At 55.6% G+C, this 18,295-nt stretch overlaps 1 protein-coding gene across 1 annotated transcript; it reads left to right on the top strand.

Annotated features, from left to right (window-relative positions):
* Positions 1–109: 109 nt before the first annotated feature.
* On the top strand, positions 110–10,026 carry LOC112125564 (struthiocalcin-2-like). The gene is made up of 5 exons (XM_026656394.1): positions 110–179; positions 841–935; positions 3,899–4,057; positions 6,950–7,064; positions 9,959–10,026. Exons 1-5 carry the CDS (start codon positions 113–115, stop codon positions 10,024–10,026), a joined length of 504 nt encoding a protein of 167 aa, XP_026512179.1. The 5' UTR covers positions 110–112.
* The last annotated feature ends 8,269 nt before the right edge of the window (positions 10,027–18,295 follow it).

Below are 18,295 nucleotides of genomic sequence, written 5' to 3'. Positions count from 1 at the left end.
AAGCGCCTCCCCCAGGAAATGCCCCATGGCAGTGTGGGGTCACTCCCAGGGTGTCTCGGGCTCTCGTGGCCCCATCTCCCTGGTGTGTTTTCTCCCCAGGAGAAGCAAGAAGATGGGTCCAGTCGCCTACTTCAGCCTCTGCCTCCTCGGCTGCCTGATCTTTAACCCCTCGCTGTCAGGTGAGTCCCTGCCCAGCCCCTCGGAGCTGGAGCCCCGGGGGGTGCTTGCCGTGGTGGGAAGTGAATTTATATCTCTGCCCTGCCCCCAGAACCCCTTCCCCACTGAGTCCATAATCCAGGAGCTGAGCCAGTGGCTCAGTGCCCACCCTGGGGAGACGCTGCCGCCCGCTGCCCCTGGCGCTGGGTGAGAACTGAGGCCGGAGAAGCTCGTTCCTGGCCGGGATTGTCTCTGTCCAAGGGATGCAGCAGGGTGGGGGACCCTGGGGCCTGGGCTCCATATTTCCCCCCGAGCTGGGAATCCAGGAGCTCATTAGAGCAGGTGCAGGGGGGGTTCTCATCCCCCCCCCCACAGTGCACTGGCTCCTTCCCTGGCCACAGGGAGCCCTGGGGAAAGGAGCCCCTGCCCCATGCAAACCCAGAGGCCCTGCCCGGCTGGGATCCCGGCTCAGGGCTGGGTTCCAGGGGCCCCGTTCTGCTGATATGGGGTCTGGGCAAACCCAGCGCCAGGGCCTGGAGGATCCTGCCAGCCAGACACAGCCCCAAACGGGACCCGATGTTATTCGTGCTAATGGGAAAGCCACGGCTCTGCCTCTGAAACAGCCTCTAACCGCGGTGTCCTGTCCCCACCATTGCGCCCCCCCCCGGCCCCCTCTCTCTGCAGGGGCACGAGCTGCAGCCTGTCCCACGGGCTGGCTACACTTCCAAGGCGACTGCTATGGATACTTCCCCCAGGAGGCAACCTGGAGAAGGGCTGAGGTGAGGGTCTGGGGACCCAGCTGGGGCGCGGGAGGGCCCAGCATTAGGGCCCTAAGCCTTAGGGCTGCTCAGTGCTGGAGCACACCACTCCCTTGGGCGCCAGTCCTGTGCCCGCTGTGCCACCACGCAGAGGTTAGCACTGTAGGCGCGACAGCTACAGGCCTGTAGGGGGAGCCCCAGTGGGTCCCGATACCCCCCCGACACAGGCTCAGGGAAGGGCAGTGACTAGGGCTGGCGGGAACGGGGAGGTTGCAGATACCCCCGAGCTACAGAGGCTTAATCACTTACAGCTCAAAGTGAGCCACCGCGGCTCTTGTTTGGCCCCTGGGCCAGTCCAGTCGCCAGTCAGGGCCCTGCAGGCCGGTGCCGGGGGTGGGGGTGGGGCTCTCCAGTCCCGTCTCTAGTCCAGCAAACAGGCGGGTTTCCAGGCCGGGCTCAGTTAGCGTCTCTCTCTGGGGCCCTGCCCAGCCGCTGCTGCTCCCCCATATGCCCCACACAGCCCTGCCCCGGGCTGCAGTGTCCAACAGCCACCGCCTGTCCCACACGTGGCTCTGTCCACAACTCCTGGGCGCTCTGCTTTGAATGCAGCTTCCCTGCAGCTCCTGGGGCCCCAGGCCATGGCTGCTTTCCCCATCACGCACTGGCCAGGGCCCTTCCTCCCACCCCGCCAGAGGGAAGGGCTGTGCCGCGGGAAAAGGGGCTGCTGGGGAATGTTCTCCCGGCTTTCCTCTGCCCCGACGCGCTTGGCATGCGCTGTGTCTGACAGGGACACCTGGGACGAGGTGGGGTCATGTCTCCCTCTAGCAGGCGGCTCAGGAAGGGCCTGCTCCTGACTCGGTGTCACCAGAGCAGCTCCCTCAGCTCCGGTGGCAGGGCTGTGCTAAGGTCTCCGGTTCGATCCCCATTGCTGGCTGGTATCGGGGCACGTGGCCAGGGAGTCGTGCCACAGGAGGTTAAAATGCAGTCGCCTTCTCCGTGGCGGGGAGATGTAACGTTGTGGCTGGGCTAGTGAGAAAGAGAAAGGCAAACTGAACCGGGTTGGGGAAGCTCTGACAGGAATGGAGCAGCAGCCGTTCGGGTGTTTATACTCCAGAAAGGGTCTAGAAGGGGCTTTTCTGGGCCCCGTGGTTATCGTCTCTGGTCGGTTTCCAGACCAAATGTGCTTGCAGCTCTAGTAACGTGATGGCTTCTACCTGCCAGCCACAGCCACAGCCTGGGAGCTGAGAGTCATGCTGGGCTCTACCTGGTAACGTCAGCCTGGCCAAAACGGCTCTGCAGGGCGCTTTATGCCCTCAGTGACAGCTGGGCAGGCCCACTCGCCTCCAAGGGCTGCACGGGGCACTGACTGGAGCTGGTACAATTCTGCTGGTGACGCCCAGGAACGGGTAGACCCTGGGTCCCTCTGCAGAGCTAAGTGGAGTCAGGGAGGGGGGCTATGTGCTCTGCATCCCTGCTCTGTGGTCTGGGGGGGCTGTGGTGGGTGATAGGGTGCTGAGTGCTCTGTGGTGTGGGGGCAGTGGGGGATGATGGGGGGCTGGGTGCTCTGTGTCTCTGCTCTGTGGCTGGCTGGGAGTGGGGACAAGGGTTTGGAGTGTTTTCTGGGATGGGGCACGGGGTTGGGGTGGGGGATGTGTGTGAAGGCTCTGGCTGGGATTGGGGGCTCTGGTAGGGCCGGGGATGAGGGGTTTGAGGTGGAGGGGGGGGGGTCAGGGCTGGGGCAGAGGGTTGGGGTGCGGCAGGGGTGCAGGGTGTGGACTCTGGGAGGGAGTTGGGTACAGGAGGAGGTTCCAACCTGGGGCAGGGGCTTGGGGTGCGGGAGGGGGTTCAGGGTGTGGGCTGTGGGTGGAGTTTACCTCAGGTGGCTCCCGGAAGCAGCGACATGTCCTCTGGCTCCTAGGTGCAGGGGCAGCCAGGGAGGCTCCGTGTGCTGCCCCCGCCCTCAGGTGCCACCCCCGCCCGCAGGCGCCAGCCCCGCAGCTCCCATTGACTGTGGTTCCTGGCAAATGGGGCTGTGGGGGCGGCACTTGGGGTGGGGACAGCGTGTGGAGCCTCCCTGGCCGCCCCTGTGCTTAGGGGCCGCAGGGCTGCTTCCGGGAGCCGCACAGAGCCAGGGGACACAGGGAGCCTGCCTTAGCCCTGCTGCACCACTGACCGGACTCTTAATGACATGGTCAGCACCCGCCAGGGTCCCTCTTCGACCGGTTGTTCCCATCGAAAACCGGATGCCTGGCAACCCTACCACAGCCGTTGGGCGGGGCACTGATCAGCTGTTTGGTGGATGGCTGGAGGCGCTCGTGGGAGGGAGGAGAGGAGAAAGCAGTGAGCAGGCAGGGGGACTGGGGAGATGGGGCAGAGTGGGGGTGGGAAGAGGTGGAGGGAGGGCGGGGCCTTGGGAGAGGCGGCGGAGAGGGGGCGGAGCCTTGTGGCACGGCAGGGGTGGAGCAGCGACTGGGAAAAATAAAAGTCAGTGCCTCGGTTGGATTCTCTTCCTTCTGTGGTTTTCAATCAATACATTCCAGGCCAGGGCATGGATTGCACCAAGCGTTTTCCACGGTGCGAAGCCGGCGGAGGTCTCTGGGGACAGATTCCCAGACCATGGTTAGCACTGTTTCATGTTGGACAGTGACTGGGTCATGTGAAAACCTTTAGCCCATATATTATACCTGAATTACTACAACAGGCCCCGCCTGAGGGCAGGGGGTGGTGCTCAGCATCGGGGCAGCTGGGATCAGGAGGGGTTTGGCCCTGGGGTATTTCTGCAGAGTGGGGTGCAGGGAGGCATGTGCACAGGAGCAGGCCATGGGTAGGGGCTGGAGAGAGGCACTGGGGGCTCTCTCCCCTCACAGCCCTTGCTGCTCGGGGTGCTGCCCAGGGGAAGCAGGGCCACAGGTTCCTACCAGGCGCTCTCCAGCTGCCGTCAGCAGGGGGAGCAATGGAGGGAACTGGCCTTGTCCTTGTCACAGGCTCGGTGTCAGAGCTTCGGCAGCGGGGCCCATCTCGCCGCCATTCACAGCGAGGAGGAGCACAACGCAGTTGCTGGTTTCATCGCCCGCTCTCAGCGCCATGACGACGACGATGATGACGGTGATGATGTCTGGATCGGACTCCATATCCCCGTCCGGGTGAGAGCCTGGTGCCTGCCCTGGCAGTCACTCCCCTGTATCTCTGTGGATTGTTTCCTTGCTGTGAGGTTAGCAGGGTAGTTATCACAGTTATTAAATGTCAGCTCTATCAGAGTCTCTGGTGCCCGTGACCCTCTGCCAGCCTCTCCCTTGACCACTTCCCACGGCCCTCCCATGCCTGGCCCTGGCTCGTCTCTAACTAATCTTAGTTTCCACTCACAAAGGAATCCTACAAAAAGTGGGAACATGGACAAATGGCTAAAGATGAGTACAAAAGAATAGCACAAGTACGTAGAGACAAAATCAGAGAGTTTAGGTAAAAACACCTAGCCAGGGACAGAAGAGGCAGTAAGAAGAGGGTCTATAAATACATTAAGAGCAAGAGAGACAAAGGAAGGTGTAGGTCCATTACATAGCAGGGAAGGAGAGCTAACAACGGACAGCACCAAGAAGGCTGAGGTGTTTCATGCCTCTTTTGCTTCAGTCTTCTCTAAAAAGGTTAATTTTGAACAACTGCTTAACGCAATTAGTATCAACAACAAGGGGAAAGAACACAAGACAGACCAGAGCATGAACAGATTAGAAAATATTTAGATACGTTCGATGGATTCAAGTCAGCAGGGCCTGGTGAAATTCACCCTAGGATACTTCAGGAACTAGTTGAAGCAATCTCGGAACCGTTAAGATTTATCTCCAGGAACTCGTGGAAGGTGGGTGAGATCTCCGAGGCGTGGAGAAAAGCAAACATAGCACCTGTCTTTAGAAAGGGGAACAGAGAACCTGAGGAATTAGAGACTCGTCAGCAGAACTTCAATACCCATGAAGCTGCTGGAACAAATTATTAAACCTTCCATTTGTAAGCACCTAGGCTATGTTTACAGAGCACTGCGAACCTAGGTTTAGTGGGACTGGAGTCAGCTGACCCGGATCAGGGAACTCTGGGCTCGAGCATCCACATTGCACCTTGTTCACTGTGCCAGCCGCCCACTTCTCTCTACCAGGAGTCTTCAAGTCCCCCCATTTAACCACAGCTCTCAGTGATTTCAGCTGTTAGTGGGGGAGCCTCACTGCTAATGCACAGTCGGCATTCTCTTGTATTAGAGACACTGGCCTGAAACAGGTCTGTTGCTTAGCTCTAGGTAGTAGTGAATTCCTCTCACTAGCGTGTAACACGACTTTCACTTGAGTCTTAATCAGCTCTGTTATTACATAGTAGAGAGGGGAAAAAAAGAACCAAAAAGCATCTAGGACTGTTGTGCCGGAAAGAGACACCCTAGGGTGACCAGATGTCCCGATTTCATAGGGACAGTCCCGATTTTTGGGTCTTTTTCTTATATAGACTCCTATTACCCCCCACCCGTCCCGATGTTTCACACTTGCTGTCTGGTCACCCTAAGACACCCACACCCTTCCTAATACACGTCTTCCCCCATCCTTCCTCAGAACTCCCTGAGCTTTGGCACCCCTGCCTAGCGAGTGCCCTTTAATTGTGGGTGAGTCCCTCAATCAGGGTTTGCCAAGTGCAGTTCTGCTGCCCTCGATTCACACAACAAGGATAACAACCCTTTATTACTCCGGCCCCAATAATGAAGAGACTGGGGCTCCAACATCAGGGAGGGATCGCTCAGTGGTTTGAGCATTGGCCTGCTAAACCTGGGGTTGTGAGTTCAATGCTTGAGGGAGCCACTTATGGATCTGGGGCAAAAATCAGTACTTGGTCCTGTTAGCAAAGGCAGGGGGCTGGACTCGATGACCTTTCAGGGGCCCTTCTAGCTCTATGAGATAGGGATATCTCCATATATAAGACCTGCCACAAGTGATCATTTGGGCAAGCAATCCCATCGTGCTGAGCACGTAGGCAGGGTGGGTGTGCCCATGCAAAGGAGATCAGTTCCTGAAGTCCTTTTCCACAGCTTGTCACTAGATGTCAGGGGGGAGCTCATGCAGCCCTCCTTACACTTCTAATATTTGTAGATGACACCAAGCTGGGCGGGCTGCAAGCTCTTTGGAGGACAGGATTAAAATTCAAAATGACCTTGGCAATTTGGAGAATTGGTCTGAAATCAACAAGATGAAATTCAATAAAGATAAGTGCAAAGTATTTCACTTAGGAAGGGAAAATCTAATGCACAACTAAGACCTGGGGAATAACCAGCTAGGCAGTAGTGCTTCTGAGAAGGATCTGGGGGTTCTAGTGAATCACAAATTGAATATGAACCAGCAATGTGATGTAGCTGGGAAACAGGCGAATGTCATTCTGGGGTGTGTTAACAGGAGTGTCGTATGCCAGACATGGGAGCGACTTGCCCTGTTCTGCTCAGCACCGGTGAGACCTCAGCTGGAGTACAGGGTCCAGTTCTGGGTGCTGCTTTTCGGGCAAGATGTGGACAAATTGGCGAGAGTCCAGAAGAGAGCAACAAAACAGATCAAAGGTTTAGAAAACCTGACCTGTGAGGAAAGGTTAAAAAATTCAGTCTTGAGGAAAGAAGACTGAGGGGGCACCTGATAGCCTTCAAATCTGTTACGGGCTGTTATAAGGAGGACGGTGATCAGTTGCTCTCCATGGCCACTGCAGGCCGGACAAGCAGCAATGGGCTTAATCTGCAGCAAAGGAGAGTTAGGTTTGATATTAGGAGAAACGTTCTAACTCTCAGGGCAGGGAAGCTCTGGAGCAGGCTCTCGAGGGAGGTTGTGGATTCCCCGTCACTGGAGGTTTTTAAGACCAGTTTGAACAACCCCCTGTCAGGGCTGGTCTAGGGTTACATGGCCCTGCCTCCGCGCAGGGGACTGGACTAGACGACCTCTCAAGGTCCCTGCTGGCCTGACACTCGGATGGATCTGTGATTCTATAAGGTGCGTCACCGTGGTCTCCTCTCACGCCCTTCTCTGCAGAGCCGAAGATGGTCATGGGCAGACGGCTCTGAACTGGACTTCAGTGCTTGGGATAGCCACAGAAGCTACTCTTCCCTGAAGGGGGAGCACTGTGCGGTGCTGGAGGAAGACACAGGTAAGGAGGAGGCTGAGAGCCAGGTGTGTCAGTGGGGGAGCTCAGGCAGCTGTCTGGCTGCACGGCCTCTGAGACGCTGACCGGGTGCTGGTCCCAGTCCCCAGGGTGTGGGTGTGGCACGTACACAGAGCCTGGCCCCCGCTGAGGGACTCTGCTGGGGTGGTCAGGGCCGTGGCCAGGAGCAGCTATTGTGCCCCTACTCCACCAAGTGGTGCTCCTGGGGGGGGGGGGGGGGGTTTTGCGCGTGCGCGCGCGCGGTGGCGCGGGGGGGGGGGGGGGGGGGTGCGGGGGGGGGGGCGGGGGGGCTCCTGGGGGGGCGTGTCGCTCTTAGGGGGGGCTTGTTGCTCATGGAGGGCCATGTCGCTCCTGGGGGGGACATGTCACTCATGCATTGACACAGACGCGGGCTGCTCAGGAAAACGCCCTGAAGTTTCAGCATGGTCAAGAATTGAGCATGAGTGACGGCTCCCATGAAATTCGCAAGGGGCTAGTCCCAGTCACTTGCTTAACGTCTCCATCACCCAGCTAGGGAGCAGAGACCGGGCGTGTGACGCTGGTGAGCGGCCATGCCCAGAGCCTGCAGTCGTAGTTCAGAATCCACGAGTGATCTGAACCAGGAGAGCGGTTTGCCCAGGCTCCTGGTGAAGCTGAACGAATCACGGGCGTGTGGCATGGGAGCCCTGGCCGATCAAGGGGGCACAATGTTTCTGGGTGTATCCAGCAAATGATGGGACAGAGCTCAGTGCCCCCGGCCCCATCCCCAGACCAGGACCCGAGAGGCCTTGCTACGAAGCTTGTGCACAGCTAGCCGTTCCAGGAGTCCTGCTGCCCATCAGACCCGGTGCCGGCAGATGGGCGCAGCCAGGCCTGCAGTCACTGGACAGGGATAGGGAATGGGCGACAGGGGTTGGAGCACTCAGTGATTCCCTGCTCTGTTCATTCCCTCTGGGGCACCTGGCATTGGCCACTGTCGGTAGACAGGTGTGACAATGCGGTTCTGGCGGAACCCAACTGAGAGTGCCAACTCAGGACAAATTGCTCAAACAGCGCAGTTACAGCCCAAGGCTGGGTTTTTTTTCCACCTCTAAGGCAAACCAAACCAGCCAGACTAAGAGGACTTCGGTCTCACCCCACTGGCTAACCGCAAGTCTCACAAGCAATCTCCTTAGACACTCCAGTATTCCAGTATCACCACCAGTACCACTCGTTATGGGGACAAATGGTTATGAAAACCAAGACCCCAGTAAGAGAAAAAGGTTCTCCTGATCCCAAAGGACCAAGCCCCAGACCCAGGTCAATATACCAATCAGATCTTACCCACAAATCACGCTGTTGCCAATCCTTTAGAATCTAAAATCTAAAGGTTTATTCATAAAAGGAAAAAGATAGAGATGAGAGTTAGAATTGGTTAAATGGAATCAATTACATACAGTAATGGCAAAGTTCTTGGTTCAGGCTTGCAGCAGTGATAGAATTAACTGCAGGTTCAAATCAAGTCTCTGGAATACATCCCCCGCTGGGATGGGTCATTCAGTCCTTTGTTTAAAGTTTCAGCTTGTAGCAAAGTCCTTCCAGAGGTAAGAAGCAGGATTGAAGACAAAATGGAGATGAGGCATCAGCCTTATATAGTCTTTTCCAGCTGTAAGAACACCTCTTTGTTCTTACTGTGGAAAATTACAGCAAAATGGAGCCTGGAGTCACATGGGCCAGTCCCTGCATACTTTGCTGAGTCTGAAGGCATATTTGCCTTCTCTCAATGGGTCCATTGTATAGCTGATGGTCCTTAATGGGCCATCAAGCAGGCTAGGCAGAGCTAATCCCAGTTTGTCTGGGATGTCACCCAGAAGCATAGCATAAATTTGCCATACGGACAGTATAGAGCCAATATTCATAACTTCAACTACAAAACTGATACACACATATAGACAGCATAATCATAACCAGTAAACCATAACCTTGTCTTAGACACCCCATTTGACCCCCTTTATACAAGATTTGGGTGCCACTACAGGACCTTGGTTGCAACAATGATCTATATGGTCCCAGTTTATGTCAATAACGTCACAACAGGATACTGGGCTGGATGGACCTTTGGTCTGACCCAGTCTGGCCGTTCTTATAGAGTCAAACAGCAGCAGAAACCCGCACCCAAGGGAACAGGGCACTGAGACCGGCCTATACCCCCCACGGAGCTCCCTGCTGGGTCTGGGGTGCTGCTGAGGGGCTGAGCCCACCCAGCCCAGCCCCAGGACTGTCCTTCCCTGGGCGCTGTCTGGGCTGACTAAGCAGGAATACTACTGCCGGGCAGCCCCCGGGCACGGGCACAGACACCCCCGGAGCAGAGGGGTAACGGGGTCTGAGGGAGGAACGTGCTGCTCTGAGCACAGCAGGCTGGTGACACTGGCTCCTGGGGCAGGGACACATCCCCTCTGCACGGCGGCTGAGCCCTGCCTGGGACAGATGTTCCCATGGGTGTAGCCAGACCCAGGTGGGCAGGGCATGGAGGGGGCCTGGCTTTGGGCACGTCACTCAGCAGGGAGGGAGGCAGCAGCCCAGTTCCTGAGCGGGTGCCCCCAGTCCCGGGGCAGGGCTCTCGCTCTCTCCTCGGCCCTCTGGCTAGGGTGGGGGGCACATGGGGTGGGGGAGGTAGGAGCAGTAGCACATGGACCAGGCGTCTCCCCTTTCACACTGAGCCTCGGCCTCTCTTTGCAGGATGGGGCTGCCCCAATCTGGGCTGCTCAGGGCTCCATCCCACCCTCCTCTTCCTCAGGGCTGTGCACAGGAGTTCGGATCTTCTCCGAGGGGCATGGAATGGGGCGGGGTTGGGGTCACTGTACGAGCAGGAATGGCCCAGCCTGCCCCACCCCACGGATCATTTCTGTTTTTCTTTCTAGGTTTCATGACTTGGGACAACGACTCCTGTAACGATAGAAACCCGTTTGTCTGCAAGTACAGGTCTTAGAGGAGGCAGCTCGCCTGGCCCTGGGGGCTCCCCTGGGCTGTGAGCGAATCAGGTCCCTCCGGCTCCCCTGGGAGACCTGATTCTGTGTCCCCGGCTGCAAAGTCCCTTCTGCAAAGCATCGCTGTGTTACGCTGTGTCACTCCCGCTCTGCTCTGCCCCCTTCTTGGGGGGGGTCTACTGGGTAGTTTTACCCTGGGCTCCCCGTCTTGTCTTTGCCCAAACCCTGCTACCCCCTCCCCTCCCCCGAGCCCTCCCGCATGTAAAGCCTCGTGCTCTGACCCCCAGCTGGCTCACATGGCTGGGGCTGTGGGTTGAAGCCCAATTGGTGCCTTAGCTTGGGCTCCCGCCCGCCCCCTTTGCAGTGACGGCGCAGGCAGGAGCACGCGAGTGACGACCATCCTGCAGTGCCCTGCCCGCAGCTCCCCACGACTGACCCAAACGGCTGGGAACGAGCCCTGGAGCGTCTCCCCAGTGCACACAAGGGCAGGAACACGGCGCACACGGGGTGCTCAGCCCTGCGCGCGGCTAGCCTGAGCGCTCGGAGCCGGGTGCCACTGCACCACGGCTGTCCCGCTCCCCCCTCGTCTCCACCTCTTCACCGCAGGGAAGCAATAATAAACCGTCCCTTCAGCATTCAGTCCTGTGTGCGTTTGCTGCCTTCTGCAATGGCCCGTTCCATGTGCCCCCGCCGCCGTCCTCAGCACCCCAGAGCCAGCGCCCCGGGGGGCAGACAGGGAACGAACGGGAGGGAGCATGGCCCTGGCCTTTTCGCTACAGCGCAGGACATTGGCATCCTCCTCTGCGTGCATTAGCCCCCGAGGCACGGCCCCTCCATCCCGCTCCCCTCTGCCCCTCCCTGGGCCCTCAGCCCTCCTGGCCCCATCTCAGCGCTCTCCGGGGAGGGGCCTTTCTAGCCTGCCTGCAATGCACCACAGCCATCTAACGGCGCCAGGACTCCTGGGTTCCATTCCCTGCTCTCCTGGGTGACCTGGGGACCGGCCCTTCCCCTCTCTGGCATAGTGGTTGGTAGTCACATTCCCCAGGCGGGTGGGTTGGGCACAGCCTCACTGGGTACCGTGTGCTTTATGCCTCCTGCGTCCGACCAGATTCCAGGCAGTGCCCCTGGCTGGCATCTCTCGGCGCCCTGTAAACAGGCTCCGCTGCAAAAGTGCAAGCTGACCCCGGGGCGCGCAGGCAGAAACTTCGGGGGGTCAGCGGAAGCAGGCCTTGAGTTGTGTTGACGTTGCAGCCCAAAGAAAGGGGTCACAGGCAAGCAAGGGGGGCTGGGTGGGGCGTTACACATGTTACTGACAAGACTCAATTAGTCTGGAGCAATTTTGTGAACTCTGCTCCAGGCTGCAGGGAGTGAGAGCTCCTTCAGTCCTGGGGCCGCAGTCGGGGTCCCGGTGCTGGGGCTTCCCCTGCTGCCCCCCCGGCTTGTGCAGGGGGCTCATTGGCCACTGTGGGAAGACAGGATACTGGGCTAGACGGATCTTTGGTTTGACCCAGTCTGGTTGTTCTTATGTTCTTATGCCAGGGATGGGGTTGAGGGGGTGCTGGGGGCTCCCCACACTGCCACGCCCAGCACTGCTGCCGGGGAGCGGGGTCCGGAGGGGGCTTCCCCTGCCACTGTGTCCACCCCACAATCCCGGCACAGCTGCCGGGGAACGGGGTCAGGGAGTGCGGGGGGCCTTCCCCCGCTAAGCGCCCAGCGTGGACACCGGGGAGTGGGGTTAGGGGCGCGGGGTGCTTCCCTGCCGCCATGTCATGCCCCCCCTGCACCCACCTGGCACTGCTGCCCGGGAGTGGGGTCAGGGTGCAGGGGCTTTCCCCACCTGCCCGGGGCTCCGGGCCCCCCCAGTTGTCCGGGACCCCTGGGCATGGGCCCTGTAGGCCCAGTGGCTAATCTGCCACTGTTTCTCCCACAAGCCCTGGGGAAGGGGCTCCTTGGTGTGTGAGGGCTCCCTGGGGAAGCCCACCCAGTTGAATGTCATCAAAAGGGTATCCGCCACTCGGGCTGCCCCTCTGGGGGAGACAGCCACAGCCAGGGGTCAGCAGGCGGCGGGGTCAGCCTGTCCTGCCCAGTCACGCCACGACATCCGTAGCGACCCTCAGAAGAGGGTCATCTCACAGGCAGTGGCATCATGGTGGCTGCTCATGTCTCTCCAGCTTCCCCCTCCCCCAACAGGAATCACTTGTTTTCCAGTCGTTTTTAACTGCCACGTGTCCAAATCATCCGCCTGCATCCGCTCCATGGGTGGGTGTTTGTGCACCCCCCCATCCTCCCCTTCCCCCCACTTCAGTTAGATCCAAGCTATGGGTACCGGTAATGGGGTTCCCCTAACCCAGGCGAAATCGTATCTGGGTCTGCTACATCGATCCAAGCGAGAGTCACCTGAGCACCCAGAACCTGCCAGCCTGGACCAGCGCCTTGGGGGCCCCCATCAGGGTCTGAACTCACCTGCTGTACTGGGCTGGCAGCATCCCCTCCCTCCTTGGGCTGCGTATGCTCCAGGCATTATTGTCCTCTCTTCTCCAGTATGGAGCTATACCTATCTCATAGAGCTGAAAGGGACCTTGGAAGGGCATCAAGTCCAGTCCCATAGACTCATAGACTCATAGACTTTAAGGTCAGAAGGGACCAATATGGTCATCTAGTCTGACCCCCCGCATGATGCAGGCCACAAAAGCTGACCCCCCCACTTTCCCTTAGCTCTGCTGTTGAAGTCTCCAGATCGTGATCTAAAGACTTCAAGTCGCAGAGAATCTTCCAGCTTGCGACCCCTGCCCTATGCTGCGGAGGAAGGCGAAAAACCTCCAGGGCCACTGCCAATCCACCCTGGAGGAAAATTCCTTCCCGACCCCAAATATGGCGATCAGCAGAACCCCGAGCATACAGGCAAGAATCTCTAGCCAGACCCTCATTTTACCAGCGATGGCCGTTATTGCCTAATTGATTAGAATCATGTAATCCCATCAAACCATTCCCTCCATAAACTTATCTAGCCTAATCTTGAAGCCAGAGAGGTCTTTCGCCCCCACCGTTTCCCTCGGAAGGCTGTTCCAAAATTTCACCCCTCTGACGGTTAGAAACCTTCGTCTAATTTCAAGCCTAAATTTCCCCACGGCCAGTTTATATCCATTCGTTCTCGTGTCCACATTAGCACTGAGCTGAAATAATTCCTCCCCCTCCCTGGTATTTATCCCTTTGATATATTTGAAGAGAGCAATCATATCCCCCCTCAGCCTTCTTTTGGTTAGGCTAAACAAACTAAGCTCCTCGAGTCTCCTTTCATAGGAAAGGTTTTCCATTCCTCGGTTTTCCATTCCTGCCTTCATAGCAGGCCCAAGTACCGTCCCTGACAGATTTGGCCCCAGATGGCCCCCTCAAGGATTGAACTCACAACCCTGGGTTTAGCAGGCCAATGCTCAACCCACTGAGCTCTCCCTGCCTCCCTCTGGGATTTCATTGTCCTTGGGATCTCACAGCCTGCTGATCTGCTTTGGCTCTGCCCCGCTGCTGGCCCCGCAGCTGAGCTGGGTCCTGCACCTGAGGCCGCCCCAGGCTCTGGACGACACTGTCTTGTCTTTTTTTAAAATGATTTTGATTTATTCACCGTTCCAACAAACGGTTAGAGAAACATTCTCCCGGCGCTGACTGGCCAGTGCCCCAAAGAACAGGCTGGTCACCTACACAGTCCGATACATAAACTGGTCTTCAGCCTCTGCAAAGCGAGACTGGTGGCCAGCTAGCCCGGGAGCAGTTTAACGCTTTCTCCCACTCTTGGTATAAGTCCTCAGGCTTGCTGGTGGGGGAGGAGTCTGCCCAGCAAATGCCACCAGGCTGTGAGGTAAGAATCATTTTCCTTTCCCCGTAGGACTCTGCCCTGATGGGGCAGCTTGTCGAATGCTAGGGTTGCTCATGTGTTTAGGAACTAGTCTTGGATACAGAGGAGTCATGTTTCTTCCACCACCTTGCAGATGTGACTCCTCTTGCAGAGGGGTAATTGGCTCGTGGTGGCTTTTATACAGTGCAGAATATTTGGGGAAATTCAGCACCCTCCCCCGGGGGATTATCTGGCAGCAAAGTCCGAATCTTTGGACAGGTCCACCATGCGTGAAGAAATCCACCCATTTTCTTACTCTCTCCAGCATTTACCTGCCCGGTACCATAGAATTATTTAACGTTAAGGGAGGTTCGGTACCATTGGGTGACTGGCCCTTTAAGAGAGACATAGCCAGTGCCTCTGGGACTAGTTAGCTGCATCCGAGAAGGCACCCGGGCCATCGAAAGAGGCAGGAGAGGTGGGTGGGAGCTGACGAGGAGGAAAGGGGAGCCCTGGAGAGCGCACGCAGCAGAGGAGAGCTGCTGGAGAGGGGAGCAGCGAAGAGCTGGGAAGGGTTCGGGGAGAGAGCTCCGGGAGCGAGCTAACGGTGACAAGAGCCGGAGCTGGCGGAAGCTGTCGGGGAGCGCTGGCCAGAGCCGGGGAGTCCTGCCAAGGACCAGGAGAGCTCGTGCAGAGGCCTCTGGGCAAAGACCCAGCCTTGTCCGGGGAAGCCGAGCCTGGGAACAAGAGAGTGGATGCTGGAGGGGGGATCCCTGGGCAGGGCTCACAGGCAGGGAGGGCTAGGGAGTGGAGCCCTACAGGGACCCCTCTCGGGGGAGCAGGGGACCTGGCTTGGGATATGTGGTAGCAGAGTCATGGGAGAGGAGTGATTTGGGTAACTCCAGTGACTGGGCGGGAGTGTGGGGCCCTGAAACCAGGAGCTAAGAAACTATGTCCAGAGGGGAGCCTGGCTCTCGGCTGGGTGCCCCTGAAATGACGTCCCTGCAGGGGGCCTGGAGAATGGCACCGGTTGTACTTTGGGGGTGGAGGAGCGGTTTTATCACAAGCACTATCGTACGTGGATAGGAATAACTATGCCCAGAAGTGGGCCTTTGGACTGGGCTTTGAGGGACTATCTTCCTTTTGTGCCCAAACAAAGGGGACACCGAGAGCCGGGTCTGTGTTGTGCCCCAGGCCTGATGCGGAGGCGGAGGGCTCGAGGAGGTGCTGCCATCATACTCTGGCCTTGGCCTTGATTTAATTCCCACCTTCCACCGTCTCATGACCGTGCTTTTCCCCTTGAAGTAACAACTTAAACTAACGCTAGGGCAGGTGGCAAGCAGACCCTCGTGTGACGCAGCGTTTTTCTGTCGGTTTCCTGCTTAGCTTTGCCTTTCTAAGCAGGTGGGGATGAAACATTTCTCAGTTGCAGGTGTTGGGACAGTGGAACTTTAGTATCTTTTTCAAGCTGTTGAATCTTTTCAAACAATCTGAACGTAGCTGTGCTGAAGCAGCAACGGTTTTTCTAATATTTTTATGAGTCCCATTTGTGCCTCAGTTTCCCCGACATGCTGCATCGTTCCCTGGTGGGTGGAAAGGGGACTGTTTTCTCTACGGGCAGGCTCATACCCCCGATCTGGGTGTTTACCGGCTCTCTGGGCCTTATTAATTGAGCATCTGAGAAGACAATGGCAAATCCAATTGCCCGGGCGTTGACACTGAGCAACCAACAACCCAGAGAGATGTGGACTTCCCCACCTTCGCTAGACAAGGCAGCCAACTGCAAGTGGGGGCCCCGGAGGGAGAGGGGAGTGATGTGTTAAAGGGACATTCATTCAGCAGACGTTCCCCCCATTCATCTCTAGCAATCCCTGAACAGAAACAAGAACTCTCAGTGAGTCCAATCTGCTCTGTCTTTACACATGAGAGACGGGGAATCAAATGCTGTCTAGGGCTCTGTATGCAGAGTCCACACCCCAAGGTGGGAACATCTATCCCCACCCTTCTTCTCTTCACTAGGATTGGCTTAGCAAACCAGCTTCAATTTCTGAGGAAACCCCCCCATCCGGGCTAACTACCATTCTGCTGCCCTGGACGCACACAATAAGGATAAAAACATTTCATGATCCCTGCATTAAAAGTGGTTTGTAGCCCAACACCAGCCAAATCTGATGACTTTGGCAATTCAGCTCCATGAGCTGAAACCCTAGGCAGAGTACGTTTGTCTACGCAAATTAGTGCTGTCAAGACATTAAAAAAAATAATCGCGATTATAGACTCATAGACTTAAGGTCAGAAGGGACCATTATGATCATCTAGTCTGACCTCCTGCACAATGCAGGCCACAGAATCTCACCCACTCACTCCTGTAACAACCCCCTAACCTATGTCTGAGTTATTGAAGTCCTCAAATCATGGTTTAAAGACCTCAAGGTGCAGAGAATTCTCCAGCAAGTGACCCGGCCCCACGCTGCAGAGGAAGGCGAAAAACCCCCAGGGCCTCTGCTAATCTTCCCTGGAGGAAAATTCCTTCCTCACCCCAAATATGGCGATCAGCTAAACCCTGAGCATGTGGGCAAGACTCACCAGCCAGACACCCAGGAAAGAATTCTCTGTAGTAACTCAGATCCCACCCCATCTAACATCCCATCACAGACCATTGGGCATATTTACCTGCTAATAATCAAAGATCAATTAATTGCCCAAATTAGGCTATCCCATCATAACATCCCCTCCATAAACTTACCAAGCTTAGTCTTGAAGCCAGATATTTCTTTTGCCCCCACTGCTCCCCTTGGAAGGCTGTTCCAGAACTTCTCTCCTCTGATGGTTAGAAACCTCCATCTAATTTCAAATCTAAACTTCCTGATGGCCAGTTTATATCCATTTGTTCTTGTGTCCACATTGGTACTAAGCTTAAATAATTCCTCTCCCTCCCTGATATTTATCTCTCTGATATATTTATAAAGAGCAATCATATCTCCCCTCAGCCTTCTTTTGGTTAGGCTAAACAAGCCAAGCTCTTTGAGTCTCCTTTCGTAAGACAGGTTTTCCATTCCTTGGATCATCCTAGTAGCCCTTCTCTGTACCTGTTCCAGTTTGAATTCATCCTTCTTAAACATGGGAGACCAGAACTGCACACAGTATTCCAGATGAGGTCTCACCAGTACCGTTATACCGTTAGTCGCACTAACAACAATAGAATACCATTTATTTACATATTTTTGGATGTTTTCTACATTTTCAAATATATTGATTTAAATTACAACACAGAATACAAAGTGTACAGTGCTCACTTTATATTTATTTTTGATTACAAATATTTTCACTGTAAAAAAACAAAAGAAATAGTATTTTTCAATTCACCTAATTATTGCAGTGCAATCTCTTTATCAGGAAAGTTGAACTTACAAACGTAGAATTATGTACAAAAAACCTGAATCCAAAAATAAAACAATGTAAAATTTTAGAGCCTGCAAGTCCACTCAGTCGTACTTCAGCCCATCGCTCAGACAAACACGTTTGTTTACATTTGCAGGAGATAATGCTGCCCGCCTCTTGTTTACAATCTCACCTGAAAGTGAGAACAGGCGTTCACATGGCACTGTTGTAGCCGGTGTCACAAGATATTTATGTGCCAGATGCACTAAAAAGTCATATGTCCCTTCATGCTTCAACCACAATTCCCAGGGACATGCGTCCATGCTGATGATGGGTTCTACTCGATAATGATCCAAAGCAGTGCTCACCAACGCATGTTCATTTTCATTAACTGAGTCAGATGCCACCAGCAGAAGGTTGATTTTCTTTTTTGGTGGTTCGGGTTCTGTAGTTTCCGCATCAGAGTGTTGCTCTTTTAAGACTTCTGAAAGCGTGCTCCATGCAGATTTTGGAAGGCACTTCAGATTCTTAAACCTTGGGTCGAATGCTATAGCTATCTTTAGAAATCTCACATTGGTACTGTGACGGGTTGGATCACAGAAACCCCCTTGGGAATTGCCAACCAATGTGCCAAGACTACTTCTGCCCCTGCTTTCCTGCCCTGGCAGCTCAGGACTCCAGCACCCTGTCTTGCTGAGCCAGACAGGCCCATCTGCTCCAACACAGACCCAGGGTCTGAATCACATGCCCCAAAGCTGCAGTCTTAACCTGAAAGCAGCTTACAGAAGTGTTCCTGTCTTTAGCACTCAGATGCCCAACTCCCAATGGGGTCTAAACCCCAAATAAATCCATTTTACCCTGTATAAAGCGTATACAGGGTAAACTCATAAATTGTTCACCCTCTATAACACTGATAAAGAGATATGTACAGCTGTTTGCCCCCCCAAGTATTAATATGTTCTCTGGGTTAATTAATAAGTAAAAAGTGATTTTATTAAATACAGAAAGTAGGATTTATAGATTCATAGATTCTAGGACTGGAAGGGACCTCGAGAGGTCAT

This window comes from Terrapene carolina, unplaced genomic scaffold, assembly GCF_002925995.2.
Source record: "Terrapene carolina triunguis isolate 2854851 unplaced genomic scaffold, T_m_triunguis-2.0 Scaffold230, whole genome shotgun sequence".
In the NCBI taxonomy this organism is placed as follows: domain Eukaryota; kingdom Metazoa; phylum Chordata; order Testudines; family Emydidae; genus Terrapene; species Terrapene triunguis.
This window is presented reverse-complemented; position numbering and strand designations above follow the sequence as displayed.